The sequence below is a fragment of the Notechis scutatus genome, chromosome 10 (genome assembly GCF_049901735.1).
Source record: "Notechis scutatus isolate UNSWTSFEM ecotype Mainland chromosome 10, rNotScu1.2, whole genome shotgun sequence".
NCBI classification, from domain to species: domain Eukaryota; kingdom Metazoa; phylum Chordata; class Lepidosauria; order Squamata; family Elapidae; genus Notechis; species Notechis scutatus.
Window position 1 is genome coordinate 18,100,646 of NC_142018.1, and position 19,572 is coordinate 18,120,217.

General features: G+C 44.1%; 2 protein-coding genes across 4 annotated transcripts; one reads left to right on the forward strand and one right to left on the reverse strand.

The window, feature by feature from the left end:
- Positions 1 to 751: 751 nt before the first annotated feature.
- UBE2A (ubiquitin conjugating enzyme E2 A) lies at positions 752 to 18,459 on the reverse strand. 3 transcript variants are annotated; one of them, XM_087972160.1, is made up of 7 exons: positions 18,011 to 18,459; positions 13,672 to 13,757; positions 10,209 to 10,287; positions 6,236 to 6,261; positions 4,906 to 4,995; positions 3,816 to 3,904; positions 752 to 2,288 (listed from the first exon to the last, which is right to left on the reverse strand). In XM_087972160.1, exons 3-7 carry the CDS (start codon positions 10,232 to 10,234, stop codon positions 2,160 to 2,162), a joined length of 360 nt encoding a protein of 119 aa, XP_087828286.1. In that variant the 5' UTR covers positions 10,235 to 10,287; positions 13,672 to 13,757; positions 18,011 to 18,459; the 3' UTR covers positions 752 to 2,159. The 3 variants fall into 3 exon arrangements, with proteins under 3 accessions (XP_087828286.1, XP_026543593.2, XP_087828285.1); XM_026687808.2 differs by lacking the exons at positions 13,672 to 13,757; positions 18,011 to 18,459 and adding an exon at positions 10,567 to 10,961; XM_087972159.1 differs by lacking the exons at positions 13,672 to 13,757; positions 18,011 to 18,459 and adding an exon at positions 10,483 to 10,849.
- STEEP1 (STING1 ER exit protein 1) lies at positions 12,430 to 19,276 on the forward strand. The gene is made up of 7 exons (XM_087972158.1): positions 12,430 to 12,606; positions 13,430 to 13,547; positions 14,046 to 14,087; positions 14,529 to 14,667; positions 15,482 to 15,571; positions 16,616 to 16,708; positions 18,831 to 19,276. Exons 1-7 carry the CDS (start codon positions 12,483 to 12,485, stop codon positions 18,891 to 18,893), a joined length of 669 nt encoding a protein of 222 aa, XP_087828284.1. The 5' UTR covers positions 12,430 to 12,482; the 3' UTR covers positions 18,894 to 19,276.
- The last annotated feature ends 296 nt before the right edge of the window (positions 19,277 to 19,572 follow it).

Sequence of the window (19,572 nt, forward strand, 5' to 3'; positions counted from 1 at the left end):
GCCCTATTGTGTATATATATTTTTTCTTCACACAAAAGCTTGGAACACAAGGCCTAACTATATTGCTCAATCTCTTTGACCTTCTTGTAACAGAACTTCTCATTCTTCTAGAACCTCCAGGCCCAAACTTCTGGGAATCCACTCAGTTGTGGCAGAAGTTGGAAGAAACTAATTCATCTTACCTACGCATTATTTCACCTGTTTACACACTTGAGTCTTGCCACTGGTGTGCCTGTCCGTTCTTTCCTTTGTAACTTAAAAGCATCTGCAGAGTATAAAAGACAGGTGGCTGGAAAACACAAGGTAGTAAAGACACTCAATTTCCCTTAAAAAAAAAACAAAAAACAAAGAAACAAGAGAAGACTTTTAAGGGATGTTACAGCTTGCTATAAAAGGCAAAGGCACACTAGCCTGTTTTACCTGTTGCAGTAAGGGATATACCACACAAAAAATGTGCTTAAGAAAGACAGTTTAACTATTTCTCCTGCTTTACCTCAGCTAATAGCTTGTAAGATACTCCAGAAATTAACTTTATAAACCACCCTTATTTATGTCATTAGTTGTAAGCATTCCTGAAAGTGTAGAGTATCTTCTTTTATCTATAACCAGAATATAGAAAGAAGGAAAATATTTGGTCTAATGACGTATCAGCATTATTAAATGGTCCCTCGATTTGCAAGATCAACTTTCAGTTGCTGGTTTCTAGTCAAATGTTAAGGGGTGCACATTGTCTTCTTTCAACAATTAAGGATTTCGGTTACACATTTATTTACAAGTCATTGAAAAATGTACAGTTTCTTACATGGGTTACTTGTGCAAAGTTGTACTCCAGAGTTCATGTATACATAGAAGACACTGGTAGAGCGGACAAAAACCCACCAATTGGTCTCCTCCCACACGGCTGATTTAAGTACAGACTCGGCTTCGCACACGCACACATACACAAAAACAAATGTGAAACCACCCTGTAAATCAGGCAGAGGGAAGGCAAGGAGGAAGGGAACAGAATAGACACATGCTGCAGTAGCATTTGCAATCTTTTTTTTCCCCCTTTTCTCCCAAACAAGTAAGCAAAGCTGTAACAATCTCATTTCCTTCCTCCCCTGGTTAAGAGGTAGAAATTAAAAATCATAGAAAAAGGGGGGGGGGAAATGGGTGGGCTTTTTTTAAAGCATTTGAAGTTTGCCCCTAACACACCATTTGGCCATTAACTCTCAACTCCTGTACTCTCCCCACAACTCTACTCCCCACAACTCTACTCCAAAGTGCGGCATACGCCATTTTGAGCACCCTTTGAAAGTGCTGCGGAAAGCCTTGTTCCCCTGTTTACGTCCACACGTAACGCCAATCAACCCCCTTGCACCTGACCATTAAAAAGCGGGGATCGGCCCTCCGCCTCCCCCACTCCACCCCCACCTTGACTTGGAAATCAGTTCTGCAAAACCCACGCAGCTGAAAAGGAAGCTTAGGAGGGAAAAATGGGAAAAGCAGCACAACTGGGGGAAGAGAGAGAAAACTAACGTTTTCCCCTCTTTCTTCTTGTTCCATAAAATACTCACAGGTGTAGTGGCGTCGAAACCAGCGGTTAAATGACCAGCCTCGGACAGATCAGCAACTCAAGTCATCGTTAAAAATGTATATTGTATATAAACATCCTTTTTCCTTTCTTTCTTTCTCTCTCTCTCTCGAATCAAGCTACACGTAAGCGTCACTGTGTATAACACAATTACAATTAAAAGCTTAAGTGTACGGGGGTGGGGGGGAAGAAAAAAAAAAAGCACAATACTGCCCCTAAGAACTGGCCAAGGTAGACTCCCGCCCTCCCCAAACCCCACCAGAAGTGGAAATTCAGCCTCAGTCATTCTTTTAACAAGTAACCCAAGTACAGTACATTTGACTTCAAGGGGGGAAAGTAGGAAAGGGTTAGGGTTGTTTTCGTTTTGTTTTTCTGTTGTCCAAAGAGAAAAAAAAAAAAGAGATCCAGCGAGGGAAGTTGGCAACGGCACAGACAGCTAATTTTGCTTTCCGAGTAAATGCAGTGATGCGAGGAAGAGGAGGAGGAGGAGGAAGAGGAGGAGGAGGAGGTGGTGGTGGTGGTGGACTCAGACACTTCATACATGTATTTTCCTCATCAGAGTGTTCATTTGCATCAGCCAAGGTCAACAGTCACGCCAGCTCTGTTCTACTATGGCCGAAACTCGCTTTTCGTATTCCCGCTTATTCTCCTGGTATAGCTGAGCGGCCTGGCTGTTTGCTGGGCTGTTTGGGTTAGGCTCATCCAGTAAAGACTGTTTTTGAAAAAAAGGGGGGGGGGGAGGAAAGGAAAAGATGGTCAGGTTTGGTTAAGGTTTCACGCCAATACTGCGCACGGGCCATTGATTAAATTCAAAAGGGTTTTTGAGGGCTGGGAGGTCTGTAAAGTATACTCCTGGGATGCTTTTAATCCCTCCTTTTTTATCTTTTATGGTATGGTATCCAAGAAGAGATTGGACTGCCATTTGTCAGCAATGGTGTAGTCTCTCCAGCTTGGGCAGGGTGGGTTGGACTAGATGACCTACAAAGTCCCTTCCAACTCTGCGTTAAATCTGTATCTGTATCTTATATCTATATGCCACCACTTTTAACGCGGACAAATTGGGATAAAACAAATGTTTTTAAGGCTCTCTGGGCATCAAAATATTTGCTATTGCAATCAGGTACAGGCAGTTCTTTGAGTTACGACCATAATTGGAGCCCCAAAAGTTAGGCCACTAAGTGAAACATTTATTAAGGGGGAGCTTTGCCCTGTTTTACGGCCAGGAACCAGTTGCCAAGCACCTGAATTTTGAGCGTGTGACCATGGGGGGATGCCACGACAGTGGTTACGCGTGAAAAACAATCCCAAGACCCTTTTTTTCATTGGCACTGAATGGTCACTAAATGAACTGCTATACGTCAAGAAATACCTGTACTCTTTTACATTTTCAACAGGAATGTTCAAGAAATAACAATTTTAAAAAAACGGCTAAAGAATTCGCAATCTATTCAAAGCCACGTTTTACCAGCTCATCTATTGATTTCAAGTAAGATTTTATGCAGCTAGTCTATAGAGATTCTCGGTCATCCAAGTCCTGGTTGTCCCAAAGGTGCTTTTTTTTCAGGAGGCAACTGGACTTTCTTTCTTTTTTCTTTGAAGACGTTTTGCTTCCCCTCCAAGAAGCTTCTTCAGCTCTAAGGCTGAATGGTGGGCGATGGAAGGATTGATGCTCTTTGCAGACAGCTGGTTATTTGCATCCTCTTAGAGAGGGTCGTTGAAGTCTCTTGGAGGTTTATCTGGTTCTTCAGGGTCAGAAAGGATGCCAAGGTCCAGCTGTCTGCAAGGAGCATGAATCCTTCTACTCCCCACCTTCCAGTCAGAGCTGAAGAAGCTTCTTGGATGAGAAGCGAAACGCCTTCAAAGAAAAACCAGAAAGTCCAGTTGCCTCTTGAAAAAAAAGCACCTTTGGGACATTTGATGCAATAGCTTCTTTTCAGAGGGCTGAACCAATGCCCTATGTTCTTCGAAGCACTGAATACCTGTCGTATCCTACCCCCCATGGGCCTATTGATTCACAACCTACCAAAGTTTAGCTTCCTCTCAACAAGGCTTTTTTGACTTATCATTTTTTCATCAAATAGGCTTAGAAACCGGCACAATGGGAGCCGGTTATCTCAACCAACCCCTTTGAATTCCAAACGATACTGGAAGGTTGTCTCTGTCCACAGAATTTGCACAGCTCCTGCAATGGATCGGTCTACGAGGCTTGGAAAAGTACCAGCAAAACGACTAACGTTACCTGTATGGAGGTTAAGATGGATGATACGTCGTAGGTAGGGCTCCAGCGGTTTTGAAGAATATCCAGACATATACTACCATCTGCATAGACTAAAAAGGGAAAAGGTGTGGGTTTTGATAATACGGGAAGGGTGGTTGTGTTACTATCAGGGGATTGTGCCAAGCTCTCTGCCTCTCCATCTGAAGTGACCCCACAAGAAGAACTGGATTCTGACTACAGGCTCTTACATTGCATGACCTGACAATTCTTGGTGGTTATGAAGTTATTCATAGTATGGTGACATGTCAATCAAATATTAAGGGCCGCAGATCCTTTCAAAGATCTATGGAAACTGAATAACACATAATTATAGCCGTCAAGCTACCTTTTGTAAACATTCTCTCTTTTATTATAGGATTCTATCAGCTCTTTTTCAATTTTCAGCGGTGTATCGAACACCCAGGAAATCCACAGCTGTAATAATATAATTATGAGGAGTTGGTTCTCTACCTGGCCCTAAACTTGATGGGAGGCCAAGATTTGAGGCAATTGTTTTGTAGTCCATTACCAACCTAATCAGGCAGAGACAACTCAGATCCAGGGAGAATCCTCCTAGATTCCTTGTCCCACAAACCTATTTTGTGAAGAGGTCAGGCTTCCATGTGAACAATGTGTTTTTAAATCTTGTTTAAATCTTGTTTTTAAATGTGGGAGGATCCCACAAACTCACGCAACACCTTATTTAACTTCCTTTTCACGAAAGCAGATTATCTTAGGGCCTCGCCAACATTTTCCAACAAAGTCGGTAACTGTTGACTCCGTGTGCTCCGTAAAGAAACAATACACTCTTCTATAGTTCCTTGTTTAACCAGAATCTCTTATCTACTTAAATAATATGACTGAGATGAACCTGTAGTTAACACCTTCAGGTCACTGTACTGCGGGATTACAGATGCCTCTAAAGGAGTCACAGCCTTTCCCTCTCCTCCCCCTGCAGGAATGCTGTATTTTATGAGCTAGCTTCTCTCAAACTGTAAATAGGGGCTCCATTTCTTCCACTGTCCTGGCTCTTTTATACAAACTGTTGTCTGTTTAAAAAAAAGCTACATACCATTCGGATGAAACATCTTAGACACAAATCTGACGGTAGGTGGCTTGTTCGGATATTCTTCCGTGAATTCTATGGTAAGCTTGAATGTTCCTGTAATTGAGAAATGGGGGTGGGGGGGTCAGGGAGTTCAATGACATCATATTCACAGGTGGGTTTAAATTGTCCCTGCCTTTCTTATCGGTCCGTAATAAATCAGAAAACCCCCAACGATTCCTTTGCAAGGAAGAGAATCTGAAACCAGACAGATGGAGAGACAGGCTGCGAAACTGGCAGGCATCGTTTCAATTGTTGCACAACCTTTTTACACAAAGAAGAGAACAAACTGCTGCTTTTATAACTGAACTCAAGAGATTTAACAGAAGATGGCAAAGGAAACAGGTGTAAGGCCAAAAAGGGAAAAAACAAGCATGCTTTTTAGAAGCATGCAAATGGCTCCAAGTGCAGCAAGGCAAGGTTTAAAGCTTGTGCAGCAAAGGTGCTTTTCAAAGGACCTGAGAAAAAGGTCTAAAGAGTGCTATAAAATTAAACTAAACGAGTTTAATTTTTTTAAAATTAAACTGAACATAAAATTAAAATTATTAATACCTTCAAGTAAATTCTGAAAAGCCACTGTAAGTATAAGCAGCAACACTACAGAATTATTTTCAGTAGACGGCCTAGTTTGGTCTCATAGTTAAGGCACCGGGGCTAGAAACCAGGAGACCCCGAGTTCGAGTCCCGCCTTAGCCATGAAAGCTGGCCGTATCACTTTGGGCCAATCGCCGAGACTCTGAGTTCGAGTCCTGCCTTAGCCATGAAAGCCAACTGGGTGGCCTTGGGTCGGTCACTCTCTCTCTCTCTCTCTCTCTCTCTCCCAGCCTGCCTCACGGGGTTGTGGTGAGAAAAATAGGAGGAAGGTGTGTTGGATAGGTTCACACCGCCTTGACTTAGTTGTAAAAATAATGGTGGAATACAAATAAATAAATGAAATAATTGAAAGGACACCGTCATAATCACACGGGTATTAAGGACTATTAAGTTCAACCCAAAGCAGAAGGGAATCTTATCAGAATGGAGAATAATTTTTAAAAACACGGCATCAAAAGGGAAGAGCAAAAAGGAAGCTCACACTCATTGGGATCAATGAGAGGGAGAAGCAGCCGGGTCACACGTGGCAAAACTTCTGAGAGAGAGGATTCTAGTTTAGGTATCTCCATTATCTAGCAAGCACAGGAATGCTTTCCTGCCCCCCCAAATTCCAAGGTGCGATTCTAGGACTGATCGACATGGGCGTGGCATTACATGAAGGGTTGCATTACAGTCTCTTAAGATTGCTTCAAGAAAGACTTACCATCCTCAAACGGGGTTCCCTCCGGCCTGAAAAAGAAAATGACTGTCAAGATCTCGCAGGTCATAGATTCCATTTAGAGGAGCCAGCTTTTTAAAAAGGACACGTTGCATTCCCTCCAGTCCCAAAACCAGGATTCAAACTGAGCTAAATTCAAAAGGCTTCAGGGGAAGAATCAAACCTAGGTGACATCGTTGACTATGGGGGACAGCTATTTATTTTCAAGTTGGGTTGGGGGGGGGGCTGCTATCTCTCACCCCAGTCACCCCTGACCTTGATGCTAAAGATAAACGCCCTGGGCATGGGGCTCCCAAGGCATTCAAAGTTCTTGGTTCAGCACTGGATAGCAATAATCACAGCTTGCCTGTCTTCCCTTCTTATATGCCAGCAGGCTGCAAAGAGACAAGAGTATGGTGCATGCCCGAAGACACCACTATCGAAAGCGAAACAATAAGGAAAATATTAGCCTGCGCAGAGATGGACAGACTAACTCTAGAAATTAAGGATAAGGGTGAGACCAGGGTACTATGGAGTCTGGAGCAAAATGTATCAATGGTTGGAGTCGAGGAAAAGAAGAAAGTGTTGACGCTTTTATAGGGATGAAGGTTAAAGTTTTTGTAAGTTAAAGAAAAAGAAATATAATGGACAAATATGATATGAATATAAAGACTATAAGGGAAAAAAAGAGATGGAAAAGAAGCTAGGTTGTAAATATGTATATAAATGTAAATAGAAACAAATATGTAACCAGCATTAAATTAACAATGTAGGGAAAAAAGGGAAAATCAACTGTTATATCTACTTTTATGCTATAGCATGCATGGCCAAAATGATGGCCAAGAAAGTCACGCTGTGTTCAACTGTTTTTAATCTTTACTTAATAAAAAAATTTTTAAAAAGAAATAAAAGAAAAGAGACAGAGAGATCAGATTGTTAACCGCTCAGGTGAAGCAATTACCAACCTCCACCAATGGGATTGAGGGATCTGGACACCTTCCTCCGAAGAAGCCCACACATATGCTTGTGAGAATCCTGAACCTTTGCAAGATCTGAGCCAACCTCAAAGCTGTGTCAATACTGAGCATAAGGTACGTCACAGCTACAGGTCATTGACCTGTGTCCCAAGGAGCCTTGTCCTAAAGGCTGGTAGAAGAGGAGGCACGCGCAGAGTGAAGGAAGGAAGAACATGCGCAAAAGCAATGGCTACATCCTCAGGGACCCTAGAAAAGCACGAACTGCAACCAACCATCCTAAAACAGCACCTGCCTGTTCAAACACGGGACTCTCCGGACAGGCTTGCAATCATCAATCCTAAGAAATCTGGGACAGAGGGTGTCATGCCCCTGTCGGAGTCTCAATCCTGACAGGGAGCGGGAGTGTGGCTCCGTTGACTGTGGAGGAAACTGGGGAAGGGCAAAGTCCGGCTGGGCAGAGCAGGGGAGAGGGAGTTCAGAGGAAGACCCAGTCCTACTCCCTCTTTATACTAGGGCATGCAGGGAGAAACGGAGAAGGGAGCAACGTGGGTTGCGTGGCTTACAGGGGAGGAAAGGGCCCTGATTCCCTTCTTTAGCCACAGCTGGGAAGGGAATTTAAAAGAGATGCATGCTGAGTGCAGTGCTTGCTGGGAGCAAAACATGAGTTTATCCTGTGTTGTCGTGGTTTCTCTGTGCTCCTGGCGTCTTTCTAACCATGTGAGTTTTGCCGTGCATTCAAGTCTGAAATTCTTCTTCCTGCCCTGCCAAACTAATTACTTCAGTTTGGTTTGTTTGGACTAAGTTACAGTTTGTGTTGCGAGGCTCACTTGCAGTCAAACACAACAGAGCGAAGGAGGAAAGTGAATTGGCTCCGATCCCGAGACAATTCAAAAAAGGAAATGTCACCCAGGCTGTCTAATCAACGCTGTCAAAACAGGTCACACCTGCCAGGGTACACAATTATGGTAAAAGGATGAACTAAAATCCATTTATCGATTTAAGGTTTCAGCTTGGAATTCCAGGTAGGGCAAGGATCGCAACCATGAAGCTTGACAGAGTGTTCTACCAGCCAAGCAGAGCTGGCTTCCACGTTCATGAGGTGGGCACGCACTGTGCAATATCCTCTTTTGGAAAATTTTGGAGCAGGTGTGATATCCACACAAGCAAATACGCTCGTGGGGTCATTTGGGAGCAGGAGGGAAAAGGAATCCATGCTGAAGGTTTGAGGCAGCAGTCACTCTTCCCTGCCTATCAATCTTGGACTAGATAAGCAATCAAATGAGAGAATTTGGAGGAATTTCTTTCTAAGCACACCAAAGCCACAGAGGTGCCATGGCTATCTTGCTTTTTTCAGCCTATTTTACAAAATATTTATAAATGTAGGAAAGCTTTCCAAACCAGTCTTTATTCATTCCAATGTTTTTTCAAGAGACCAAGGAACTGGTTGTCAGAATAACAATAACAATGGTTATTATTTTTAATTAAAGTAACTCCAGCCACCACTAATGGCGGTTTCTGAACACACCCTGCCATTCTACCTTACCAGAATATGCTCTTATTTCTAAAAGAAAGCAACTGCCAGCCCTCTCTGGACGTTTACCATCAATTACAATTATTTCTGCCTTTGCAAATCTCTCTCCTGGAAGTGAACAATACATTATGGACCCGAAGTGGGCGTTTATTGAACAGGCTGGTTCTGAATGAAGAGAAATACAATTCAATACATCTGGGAGAAGAAAGAAAGAAAAAAACAACAGCCAGTGGAATGACTAGACTATTACCACAGAGAAGTAAAATCTGGGCCACCAGGATGATAATTCTCATTGATTAAAGCACAGAGTTTAAAAAGTCTGATAACTGATAAGGAAAATAATTGGAATGATTTGTTTATTTGAATTTAGGGAAGGAAAACTGGGTTCCTCTGAATGTCCTAGATATTCTCAAAGTCTATCAGCTCTGGCCAACTTAATAGCAGGAGGCTACGAAAGAGCACCAACATGTTTATCCTTGCTTTTGTAGATCATAATCATCTTATGTTCTTAACTGTCTCCAACATGGTAATGAACTGAAGTCCTGCACTCCCTTCAGGCTAGACCCATCACATCCCGGACATAAACTGTTTCAACTCCTTCCCTCAAAACAACACTATAGAGCCCTGCACACCAGAACAACTAGACACAAGGGGAGTTTTCTCCCAAACACCATCCCTCTGCTAAACAAATAACTCCCTCAACACTGTCCAACTATTTACAAAGTCTGCACTACTATTAATCTTCACATCACTTCTTATCACCCATCTCCTCCCACTTGTGGCTTTTTGACTGTAACTTTGTTACTTGTATCCTTATGATTTATACTGACTATTTCCTAATATGATTCGATTGCTTATTGTATCCTAAGACTATTATTAAGTGTTGTACCTTATGATTCTTGATGAATGTATCTTTGATTTTATGTACGCTGAGAGCATGTGTCCCAAAGACAAATTCCTTGTGTGTCCAATCACACTTGGCAAAATAAAGAATTGAATTAATTCTATTCTGTTCTGTTCTGTTCTATTCTATTCTATCCTATCCTCTATTCTATTCTATACTCTATATTCTATTCTCTATTCTACATTCTATTCTCTATTCTATTTTATTCTCTCTTCTCTCCTCTCCTCTCTTCTATTCCCCCCCACTTTCCTTCCACTTCAACTGCAGAACTGGGCTGGGGGTGTGGGGGAAGCATTGAGGGGGGGGGGCAGCCTGACCCAGCCCTTTTTTTAAAAAAAGAGCCCATTTGCAATTTTGGAAAAACAAGGAAGGTTGGGTGTGTTTTTCTGCTTGTGTGTGTGAGAAAAAAAAAGGGGGGGTGTTTAGGATCTTCCAGGAAGCGCTCCTGGAGCAGAGATGCGGGGGTGCAAAGAAAAAAAAGGAGGGGGCAGAAGAAGGCTTGCAACCTTCCTGGGTGGGTGGGTGGGTGGGTGAGGAAGAGGATGGGGGGGCGGAGAGGAGACTCACCCAAAGATGACTGCATTCCACACCATGATGTTGTTCTCCGAGGGGCTCCGCTCACTCCGGCCGGGGATCCTCCTGCAGCCTGTTTTTGGGGGGGGGGAGAAGGGGGGAAGCAGGCCAGGAAAGGGTTAAAAAGCCCAGCTGGGAAGCAGGAACGGGCGACGGTGGGCTCGTTTCGCTCCGCCTGCGCCAACGGCGTAACTCGCCCTAATCTCCACGGCCGCTACGCCAGTAGCGTAGCGCTCCCATCCTCCGCCGCCATGTTGGATCGCCTCACCTCTTTTCCATCCGCTGCGATGCTCCCTCCCCCCACTCTCTTCCCTCCGGCTCAGCGGCTCTCTTCCCGGGGCGTCGCTTTTACCTCTTGAAGTCCCGCATAAGGCGCCTCCGGGCCGGCGTGGACATGGCGGGGGGACGGCTCGCGGTTATGAATCCCTCATACACCAGCGGGGAGGGGGGGTAACTCGCGGCGGCGGCAGCAGCGGAGGCGGCTGGGTTCCGAGCGGAGGCGGCCTCTTCCACTTGTGCCTCAACAATGGGGGATCGAGGAAGGAGGCCCTTGACGACGCGCCCGGCCGAGGCTGCTGGGCAATGCCGGACCGCACCACTGCCCTTGCGGGGGGTGGATTGAGAAAACAGAAAGGGGCGGCGCTAGGCGCACAGCCGCCGACTCACGCCGGGGACGCACCACTTGCGCCCGCGCAGACGCGGGGGGAGAAAGGGGAGGGCGATACCATTTCGGATGACGCTCGAGTCGAGCGTTTTGGGCGAGACTAATGTTGGAGAAAAAGGGGTAATTAATGGGAGAAACCATTTTCTGCCCGTTCGGTTACATTTCCCCGTCCTTTCTATTGGTTGGTAGAATCAGCTTCCCCCCGCCGCTTTGTGGGAGGAGCGTTAATTTGAAAGCTATGCGGTCAGCACGTTGGTGTCACACCAAAATAAGTCCCCCCGGGCTCAGTGACTCAAAACAATGATAGAATCGGGTTCACACGTCACACCATCCTGCAATGGGTTTAGCTTGGCTTTGTTTGGCCTCAGTCAATGCAGCTTTGCCATCCCTTAATGAAAGCAGGGTTTAAGTCAACCTTGGCAACTTTTAAAGATGTGTGGGCTTCCAATCCCAGAACCCCCCATAATGCAGGCCGACTAGGGAATTATGGGAGTTGAAGTCCACACATCTTAAAGCTGCCAGGATTGAAAAACACTGGATTAAAGGCAATATAGTACAAGGTGCGAACTAGCCAATAGTGGATTAATTTCCCAATAATGGTTAAGAAAAAGTATTATTGAGCAACTGATCTTCTGTTATCACTTGCCTCCTGAAGGATAGTTCTGAAGCTATCAATCCTTTTACATCAACAATACTTCTCTATTAACGTCTTCTTGAGCAGCTAAGGACAGGATCTATTAAATCTCTTTATTTCCTACATGCTTCTCAACTTTTATTATTGCAACACTTTAATGCATACTTTATTCACCATGTTGTCACACATACCACTCAGCCAGTACATTATGAAGATTGAAAACCCACAATTCTAAGCCCAAGCACCATTACTGAAGAGTCCAAACAAACGGAAAATAAGCATTAGTGCAGAAACAGTGGGATTTGTGGTGATAAAAGACATCCCCTTCCATGTCTAAAACAGCCAAGACTCTTGCTGGCCCAAGATGCAAACAATTATTTTAAGCATAGATGAGACATGCATGTTGGGCCGTGTTAATGATTCAAGGTATGTTCAGTGCTGAAGTCTGACCACCAATAAGGAGTGGAAACGTATCATCCAAAATCCAAGCAGATTTTTATTATTTTGTTAATTTATTATTTTTTATTATTTTATTATTAGTTTTATATGTTTTTATTTTTGAGCCGCGGGGCAAATAAGTGGCAATATAATTTTAAATAGAGACAGACAGACAGATAGATAGACAGACAGACAAGATTAGCCAACAATAGCGGGGAACCAGCCATCAAGGTCGGTCTTGGGAAGGGGTCGCCCGCATCTTCCGCGAGGCAAGGGGACGCTTTGCGGGGGGTCCCGAAGCCTCGGTTCCCACGTTCCTCCTGCGCCCCCCGAAGAAGCCGCGCCTGCCTTCTCCGCCCTCCCCCTTTGCGAGCAAGGACCGGCGCGCTCCAGCCAGCCGAGGCGAGCGGGCGGAGCCGGGGATGGAGGGCGAAGAGGGGCTGGCTCTGCCGGCTTGCAGTTCCTGCTCTAGGCGGGTCCAAGGCGGAGCCGACTTGGAGAGGCGGAGCGCATCCGATCGTCCGGCGTCGCCATGCCCAAAGTGGTCTCTCGTTCCGTGGTCTGTTCCGACACGCGCGACCGGGAGGAATACGACGATGGCGAGAAGCCACTGCACGTCTATTACTGCCTCTGCGGACAGATGGTGCTGGTCCTGGGTGAGCCAAGCAAGGGACCCCGGCCCCATCTCCATCCCCGCCTCTCCTCCCTTCCCCTCGGCCAGGGAGCAAAGCGGTCCCCCCGGAGCCTCTCCAAACCTTGGCCATTACGCACCAGCTGTTGGAACCGAGTCGGTTCCGGAGTTCCGCGCCGTTGGGGCGCGAGGCTGAGGCTGATGGGAGTTGAAATCCAGAAGTCTGCTGGGGGATGATGGGAGTTGCAGTCCTCGGGGGAAGGAGTTCCTGTTTTCCCCAAGGGCAGCAAATAACAGCCAGCCTCCTTAGCTGATTTGGGGATGATCATGGGGGTCGTTTAAACCTAATGCCCAGAGTCACTTTGGATGGTGAGATGAGTGGCTTATAAATTTAATAAAATAAATAATTTAACTTAACCATCCTGATATTGGAGGGTTTGGAAAGAGAGACGTGAATGGGAGCTGTCCAATGTTTCATTCATAGCGCTTTGTATTAATATCTCCCCCTTCTTATGAATGAGCTCTGTAGTCAACAAATCCTGTGAAAGTTCAAAAAAGGTTGTCAAATATTGTTCATATACACTGCTGTAAGAAAACTATAATTAAGATCTTTTTGATGGCTTCCATGTTAGAAGGCGATTCGTGGTATCCAATGTTTACCGGTTCAATGTTTTCTATCAAAATTTGATTGATAACTGAAAAACAGGATTGGAATATTGGTTTGATGTTGGGGTGGAGGTTGATTGCTTTAGTTTTCTAAGGACCTCCTACAGCATTGATCGCCAGAGTTTAGATTTATTTTCCCTGAAGATTTTTTTAAAAATTATTATGATGATGATTTTTCCTAGATTGCCAACTTGAGAAGCTGCCCATGAGACCCCGAGATCGGGCCAGAGTTATCGATGCTGTCAAACATGCCCACAAATTCTGTAACACGGAAGAAGAGGAAAATGTTTACCTGCGCAGGTAGGAAGGATGCACAAAACCCCATTACCAGAGTATAGTCAGCCTGGGGCCAGGCAGCCATGGCCAAAATCAAAGATGTACAATTTCGGAAACAACGCTTTGCTTTTGATATTATTCAACTTACGAGTTATTGATGAGTTATGCAACTTATGGGTCTCTCATCTTTCATCTAAATATATATATTGGAAGGAGTGTCCTCATCTTCATTGTCTGTTACTGTAGAGGAAGGTATAATATTAAAATGGCTGAAACATTTGTTTAACTGATGGTTTCTTTCTTCGTTAAAATGTAATTTTAATGATATTTTTAGAAGGAGCCACTAGTGGAAAAATAAGTTAGTGTGGGAAAATATATGGGTTAAAACAATAAGTTTATCACCCAGGGTTTATAGCTTCTCAGACTATGTAATCCCAACCAAAAACGACTTCCTTTTTTTTTTGCAAAAAATTGAGATGAAGCAAAGTACAGTGTATTTACCTATTTTTCTTCCCTACCTAGGCCAGAAGGCATTGAACGGCAATACAGGAAAAAATGTGGAAAGTAAGTGATTTGAGAGGAAGTATTGAGAAGATAAGACAGTCAACAAATCTTGTTTCCAGTGATAAAAGAATATATAGCCTGTGGGAGCCATTGTGATCTGGTGCATTAATGCAGCCAACTATTTCTCCAAAGTAAAAAATAAATAAAAATAAGGGGATCTAAATCCAGTGTGATGTAATGGTTAAGATGTCATCCTAATGCAAAATTCTTTGCATCCCCAGTGTCTTCTCTTACAAACTGAACTACTGGCTGTTGGGGGTTGGGCTCCAACGTAGGCCCAGATTAGTGAAGGGTGAAATGATTTCAGTTTATGTATAAACTTATAGATTTAACTCCTGAGGCTTAACCTAGCAAGTGAAGTGAGCTAAGATATTAAATTCAGGGAGACTTTGCTTGTTTATTGGAGGTAGGAAATAAAACAAGCGGTCGCTTCCTTTCCAGGTGCGGCCTACTCCTTTTCTACCAACACCAGCAGAAGAATGCCCCTGTGACGTTCATTGTTGATGGTGCCGTGGTCAAATTTGGACAAGGCTTTGGGAAGACTAACATCTACACCCAGAAGCAGGAACCTCCCAAGAAGGTAGAAAGAGAGAGACTTCTCTTGCAGTGTGTGGAGAAGAGTTCAGGTAGAGAGGATGCCTTAAGCTGCCAACTGTTATGGAGTTCCAACATGTCTTCTGATTGGACTTTTGAGTTCCTTGGTGGCATCTGCTTGACCTGATCTCACAAGGCTCTTTTTACTCCAGGAAGTCTTTGGTTGGGAGAGCAAGAGATTGAGTCTCTTCATTTGTAAATTTGTTATCCAGTTGACTTGCTCCATCGGAAGATGCATCCTTCAATTCAATTTCCTTTTCTCAGGCCCAAAAGCATAACTCTCATCAGCCTCAGTTGACCTGATTCACCTTAGGCATCAAATCTTTAAAAAAAAAAACACCTATAGTTTTGGGGGTTGAAAGTCACAAGTTAGCAGAATGATAAATCTTGAGATCTTGGAAATAAGTGGGTACCCTATTTTTTTTCCGGCTTTCCTGATTTTATACTAAAAAAAAATGGAATCCATTTTAAATCTGCTAAATATCTTTAGCTTCCTAAAGGAATCTGGGACACAGGTGCCCACCTCATTTAATGGTACAACTCTTAAGGAATTCCATAAGTTGTAAAAAAAAGTGGGGGTGCACATCTGTACACAGCTGTTGATCTGCAAGTTACGTTCCCTGTTCTGAGACCCCAAAACATGAGGTGTCGGACAGATCTGACTTTCATTTCTTAGTATTAAATTTCAGAACTGCATGTTTCAGATCTGTGAAGAACACTGTAGTCATCTTTTACATTTGCTAATCCCCAAGCTTCAACCACACATCATCTTTTTAAAAAAAAACTTCTCTCCTTCCAAGGTGATGATGACCAAACGGACCAAAGACATGGGCAAGTTCAGCTCAGTGACGGTCTCCACCATTGATGAAGAAGAAGAAGAGATTGAAGCGGTAAGGTTTTCCGTATCTATCAGGAGCAAGCAGCCATAGCTTCTCGAGTATACCAAAAAAGGCAGTCATCCAGCGGTGGGATTCAGCCGGTTTGGGCCAGTTCATGCGAACCGGATGTTAAATTGACATCCGGTTCGCTGAACCAGTAGTTGAACTGAATGGCTGGCCCTGCCTTCCCTGCCCCTCCCCTCCCAGGAGTCTCCACGCAGCCCATTTTGGGTGCAGGTAAGTGCAGGGTCTGTGCGGAGGCTCTGGGAGAGGGAAAAACAGGCCTTCCGGAAGTCTGGAAATGGGCCTGCTTCGTGGATCTTGGGGGAGCTTAAGCTTATGCTGCTTACAGTTATGCAAGGACTCCCAAGCTAGGTCCTCGCTTGACGCCTCCTTCCAGCCTAGCTGGCAGTTTCCCATCATCTTTCTTTGAAGACAACAAGAGAGATTTAGGTGACTTACCGGTAGATATTAGAAGCCAAGGATTTAGTCAGTGGCTTCTTGTCATTATGATACCTCTTCCTTCTGTAGATTCTTATCTTTTACACTTGCTTTCTTCTCAGAAGATTACCAGAGTGGTGTCTAGTGACCAAACAAATTACTGTATAAAGCCTCGTCCAACACAATGGACAATTTGAGATTGATCACATTGGTTCATGCATCACATTACAGCACTGTATGCTTAATCATGGTTTACATGGTAATTTTTATTGACTAACCAACCACCGGCTAAGTTCCCATGAAAACCTAAGCCATAAACCCTAGTTCACACATTATGGTGGTTAGATTTACGATGATGACCCCAGTTAACGTGATTACGCCAATAACTCCAATTTGTGTCAATTGACACAAATGACATTAATTGCATCATTTGGATTTAACGGACCTTTGGATTTTATGGACTGTTGGATTTAACAGACATTGGCTATAAGAGACTTACTCCTATGTGGTCTGTAAAATCGAGCTGTTAATTTTTTACTCTAACCTGTTTTTGACATGTTTCTTTTCTGCTGGCCCTACCACCATGTAATTCCCTTCTTATGGAACATTTTTCAGCGAGAAATTGCGGATTCATATGCCCAAAATGCCAAAGTGATCGAGAAGCAGCTGGAAAGGAAAGGCATGAGCAAGAGAAGGCTTCAAGAACTGGTGGGTGTCTATTTTTCATTCTTCTCGTTTCTGCACTTCCTGTACAGGTTTGAGGCAACAACGTTGCAGAGATTCTGGTGGGAACGGACACACGTTCTCTCTAAATAGCATGCCCTAAAACAGTGGTCACCAACCAGTGGACCAGGGACCACTGGTTGGTCCATGAGAAAAAATTTGGTGGTCCGCAGAGAAATGTCACCTCCTAAGCAATTAATCCAGGCTGTGTGGGAACACAAGGCTGCACTTCCCACATGGCCCACGGGAACACAAGGCTTGCGACGCTTGCATTGAGAACAACACGAGGTAGTGAGGGGAGGGGAGAAAGGGCGGAGGGGGAGAACTTGCCCCACTTGACCCACGCACCTTGCCTGGCCACCGGGCTGCTTCTTTCCGCTTCTTTCTTCTTCTGTTTTTGGCTGCACGCAAGGAAAGCAGCAAAAGTCTTTCTTTTTCTCCCCCAAACTCTGCCAGAAATGAGTCTTTGGGACCCTGCAAGGCCTCCTGCTCCAAGAAGCTGCGCTGGCACAACAAGTCTCACAAAGACTCATTTCTGGAGAGTTTGGGGGAGAGAAAGAAAGACTTCTGCTGCTTCTGCTGCTTTCCTTGCATGAAGCCAAAAGTCTCTCCCCCCCCCTCCCCAGAGAACGGAGCTGGAGATGGGATCCTGTGATCCCAAATAAAGGATGATCGATCGGTAGGAAAACGGGGTGGGAAATTTTCCCGTAGACTTTTTTGGGGATTTTCCCAGGGTCTCTGGTCCGTGGGATTTAAAATTATGACTTTGGTGGTCCCTGAGGTCCAAAAGGTTGGCAGCTCCTTCCTTGTAGATCTGAGGACATTTGTCTGGTCTTATGCTATAAAAGTTTGTTTAGCAAAGCAGCTGCCATTGTTCAGAAAGAACCAGTGTGTTGTATCTGGGCGACCTGGCTAGTTCCTAGTTAATAAAAGAGGCTGGTTTTTGTAGTTTTGGGGTAGTGGTCTTAAGTCCCTACCTGAGCAAATAATATGAGAGTTTTGATCTGAGATTCCTGAAATTTTTTTAACTTAGCGCTCTCTGCCTAACTAGCTTGCCCTGACTGATGAAGCTGCTTGGCTGAGCAGCAAAACGTCTCAAACTAAGAACAAAAAAATGAGTCTAGTGGCCACGATTTAACCTGCAAACACCTTTGCCTGGATGACTGAGAATCTACACCGACATATTTAACTTGGCACATTCTCCTCCATGCCTGAATAAGCAAGCCTTGGAGAAATTCAGAAGAACTCATGATATGAATTTCTTAAAATCAAACAAAGCAAGGGTACCTTGTGGCCTTCCCTATATTTGAGTTGGACCTAGGCCAACTCTTCACAGCCAACTTGCCTTGGGACAATTCAACGCTGTATTAATCCTTTCACTTAGTTACTTTTATTATTCCTGACAGTGTTCTTCTTTTCAAAAATTATTGGCACTCTTGTATTTCTGGATGGCTTTTGAAACGAAGTTCATTTTATTCCAAAGCTCTCCCTTTGGGTTATAAGAGAGAAATCACCTCTTGTTTCCTCAGAGGTGTTAGAAAAAATGCCTGTGGAGGTTTTCAGGTCATGGTTGTCCCAAAGGTGCTCTTTTTTTTTTTTTTTCAAGAGACCACTGGACTTTCTATGTTTTTCTTTGAAGACGTTTCGCTTCTCCTCCAAGAAGCTTCTTCAGCTCTGACCAGATGGTGGGGAATGGAAGGATTTATACTCCTTGCAGACTGCTGTTGATTTGCATCCTTTTAGAGCAGGGGTGTCCAACCTTGGCAACTTTAAGACTTGTGGACTTCAACTCCCAGAATTCCTCAGCCAGCAAAGCTGGCTGAGGAATTCTGGGAGTTGAAGTCCACAAGTCTTAAAGTTGCCAAGGTTGGACACCCCTGTTTTAGAGGGTCATAGAGGCCACTTGGAGGTTTATCTGTGTCCTCAGGGTCACCTGAATGGTACAAATGGGTGTGGAGCCTTCTTGGAATTGCTGAAAGGACTGCGTTGTAGACCGGAGATAGATGGTGTTGTGTTCCTCCCCTTCTGTTCAGAGAGAAACGTTAGTAAGACTATTTCTTTTAATGCTTGCTTTTCCATTTTTATTTTTATTTTTTAATTTGACCAGGCCGAGCTGGAAGCCAAGAAGGCCAAAATGAAAGGGACGCTTATCGACAATCAGTTCAAGTAAGAAGTTTCTCCGAAAGAAGAGAAACAACCCAAAACACTTTTTTTTTTAAAAAAAAAAAAATTCCTTTCTGGTTTGTCCCAAAGAATTTGGCCACACTCATTAAAATGGCAGTGAAAGGTGGCAACTTGGGAAACAGAAATACTCAGCTTCTGTTCTGCTCAGATGAAATGAAATGAATTTCATTTGAGGCTTTCCTTTTCAAGGTTTTAAGAAGCATCTTTCTCTCAGCTGCTGTATATTCAGCTTTTGCAAGACCTTGTAAAATGTACGAGTGTTAGGAGCTCGTCTGTTTGTTTGTTTTAGTTATTTGTATATTTACATATGTACATAAAATCCCAGTGAGAAAGAAAGCAATAAAATAAAATAATTTCTTTGGTAAATAATTATTTTCGTGTGATTCGTGCCATTCTTTTTGTCTGCTGAAAGTTTTATGTAGACTTATTGGTTGTATTATGTGACTGTCTATTCTGGTGCGGTGGCTTAGAGGTGGAGCTCTTGTCCAACAATCAGGAGGCTGGGAGTTCGATCCTAGGTAGAGGCAGATATTTCTCTCTCTGGGCACAATGAAGACTGTATCTGCCGAACAAAACTCCACATTGGCAACAGGAAGGGCATCCGGCCAGTAAACACTCAACTCCATTCCGTTGCCAGGACTCTACTCCGCAAGGGATTATGGGGT

Bases quoted from the DNA above. Each gene is read 5' to 3' on its own strand.
- STEEP1 (XM_087972158.1), top strand. From the start codon at position 12,483: ATGCCCAAAGTGGTCTCTCGTTCCGTGGTCTGTTCCGACACGCGCGAC. The intron at 13,548-14,045 runs GTAGGAAGGATG...TTCCCTACCTAG, and splicing joins GAAAATGTTTACCTGCGCAG to GCCAGAAGGCATTGAACGGC. The intron at 15,572-16,615 runs GTAAGGTTTTCC...AACATTTTTCAG, and splicing joins AAGAAGAAGAGATTGAAGCG to CGAGAAATTGCGGATTCATA.
- UBE2A (XM_087972160.1), bottom strand. From the start codon at position 10,234: ATGGTGTGGAATGCAGTCATCTTTGG. The intron at 3,905-4,905 runs GTATGTAGCTTT...TTCCCTTTTTAG, and splicing joins TAAGATGTTTCATCCGAATG to TCTATGCAGATGGTAGTATA. The intron at 2,289-3,815 runs GTAACGTTAGTC...TTTCAAAAACAG, and splicing joins CCATCTTAACCTCCATACAG to TCTTTACTGGATGAGCCTAA.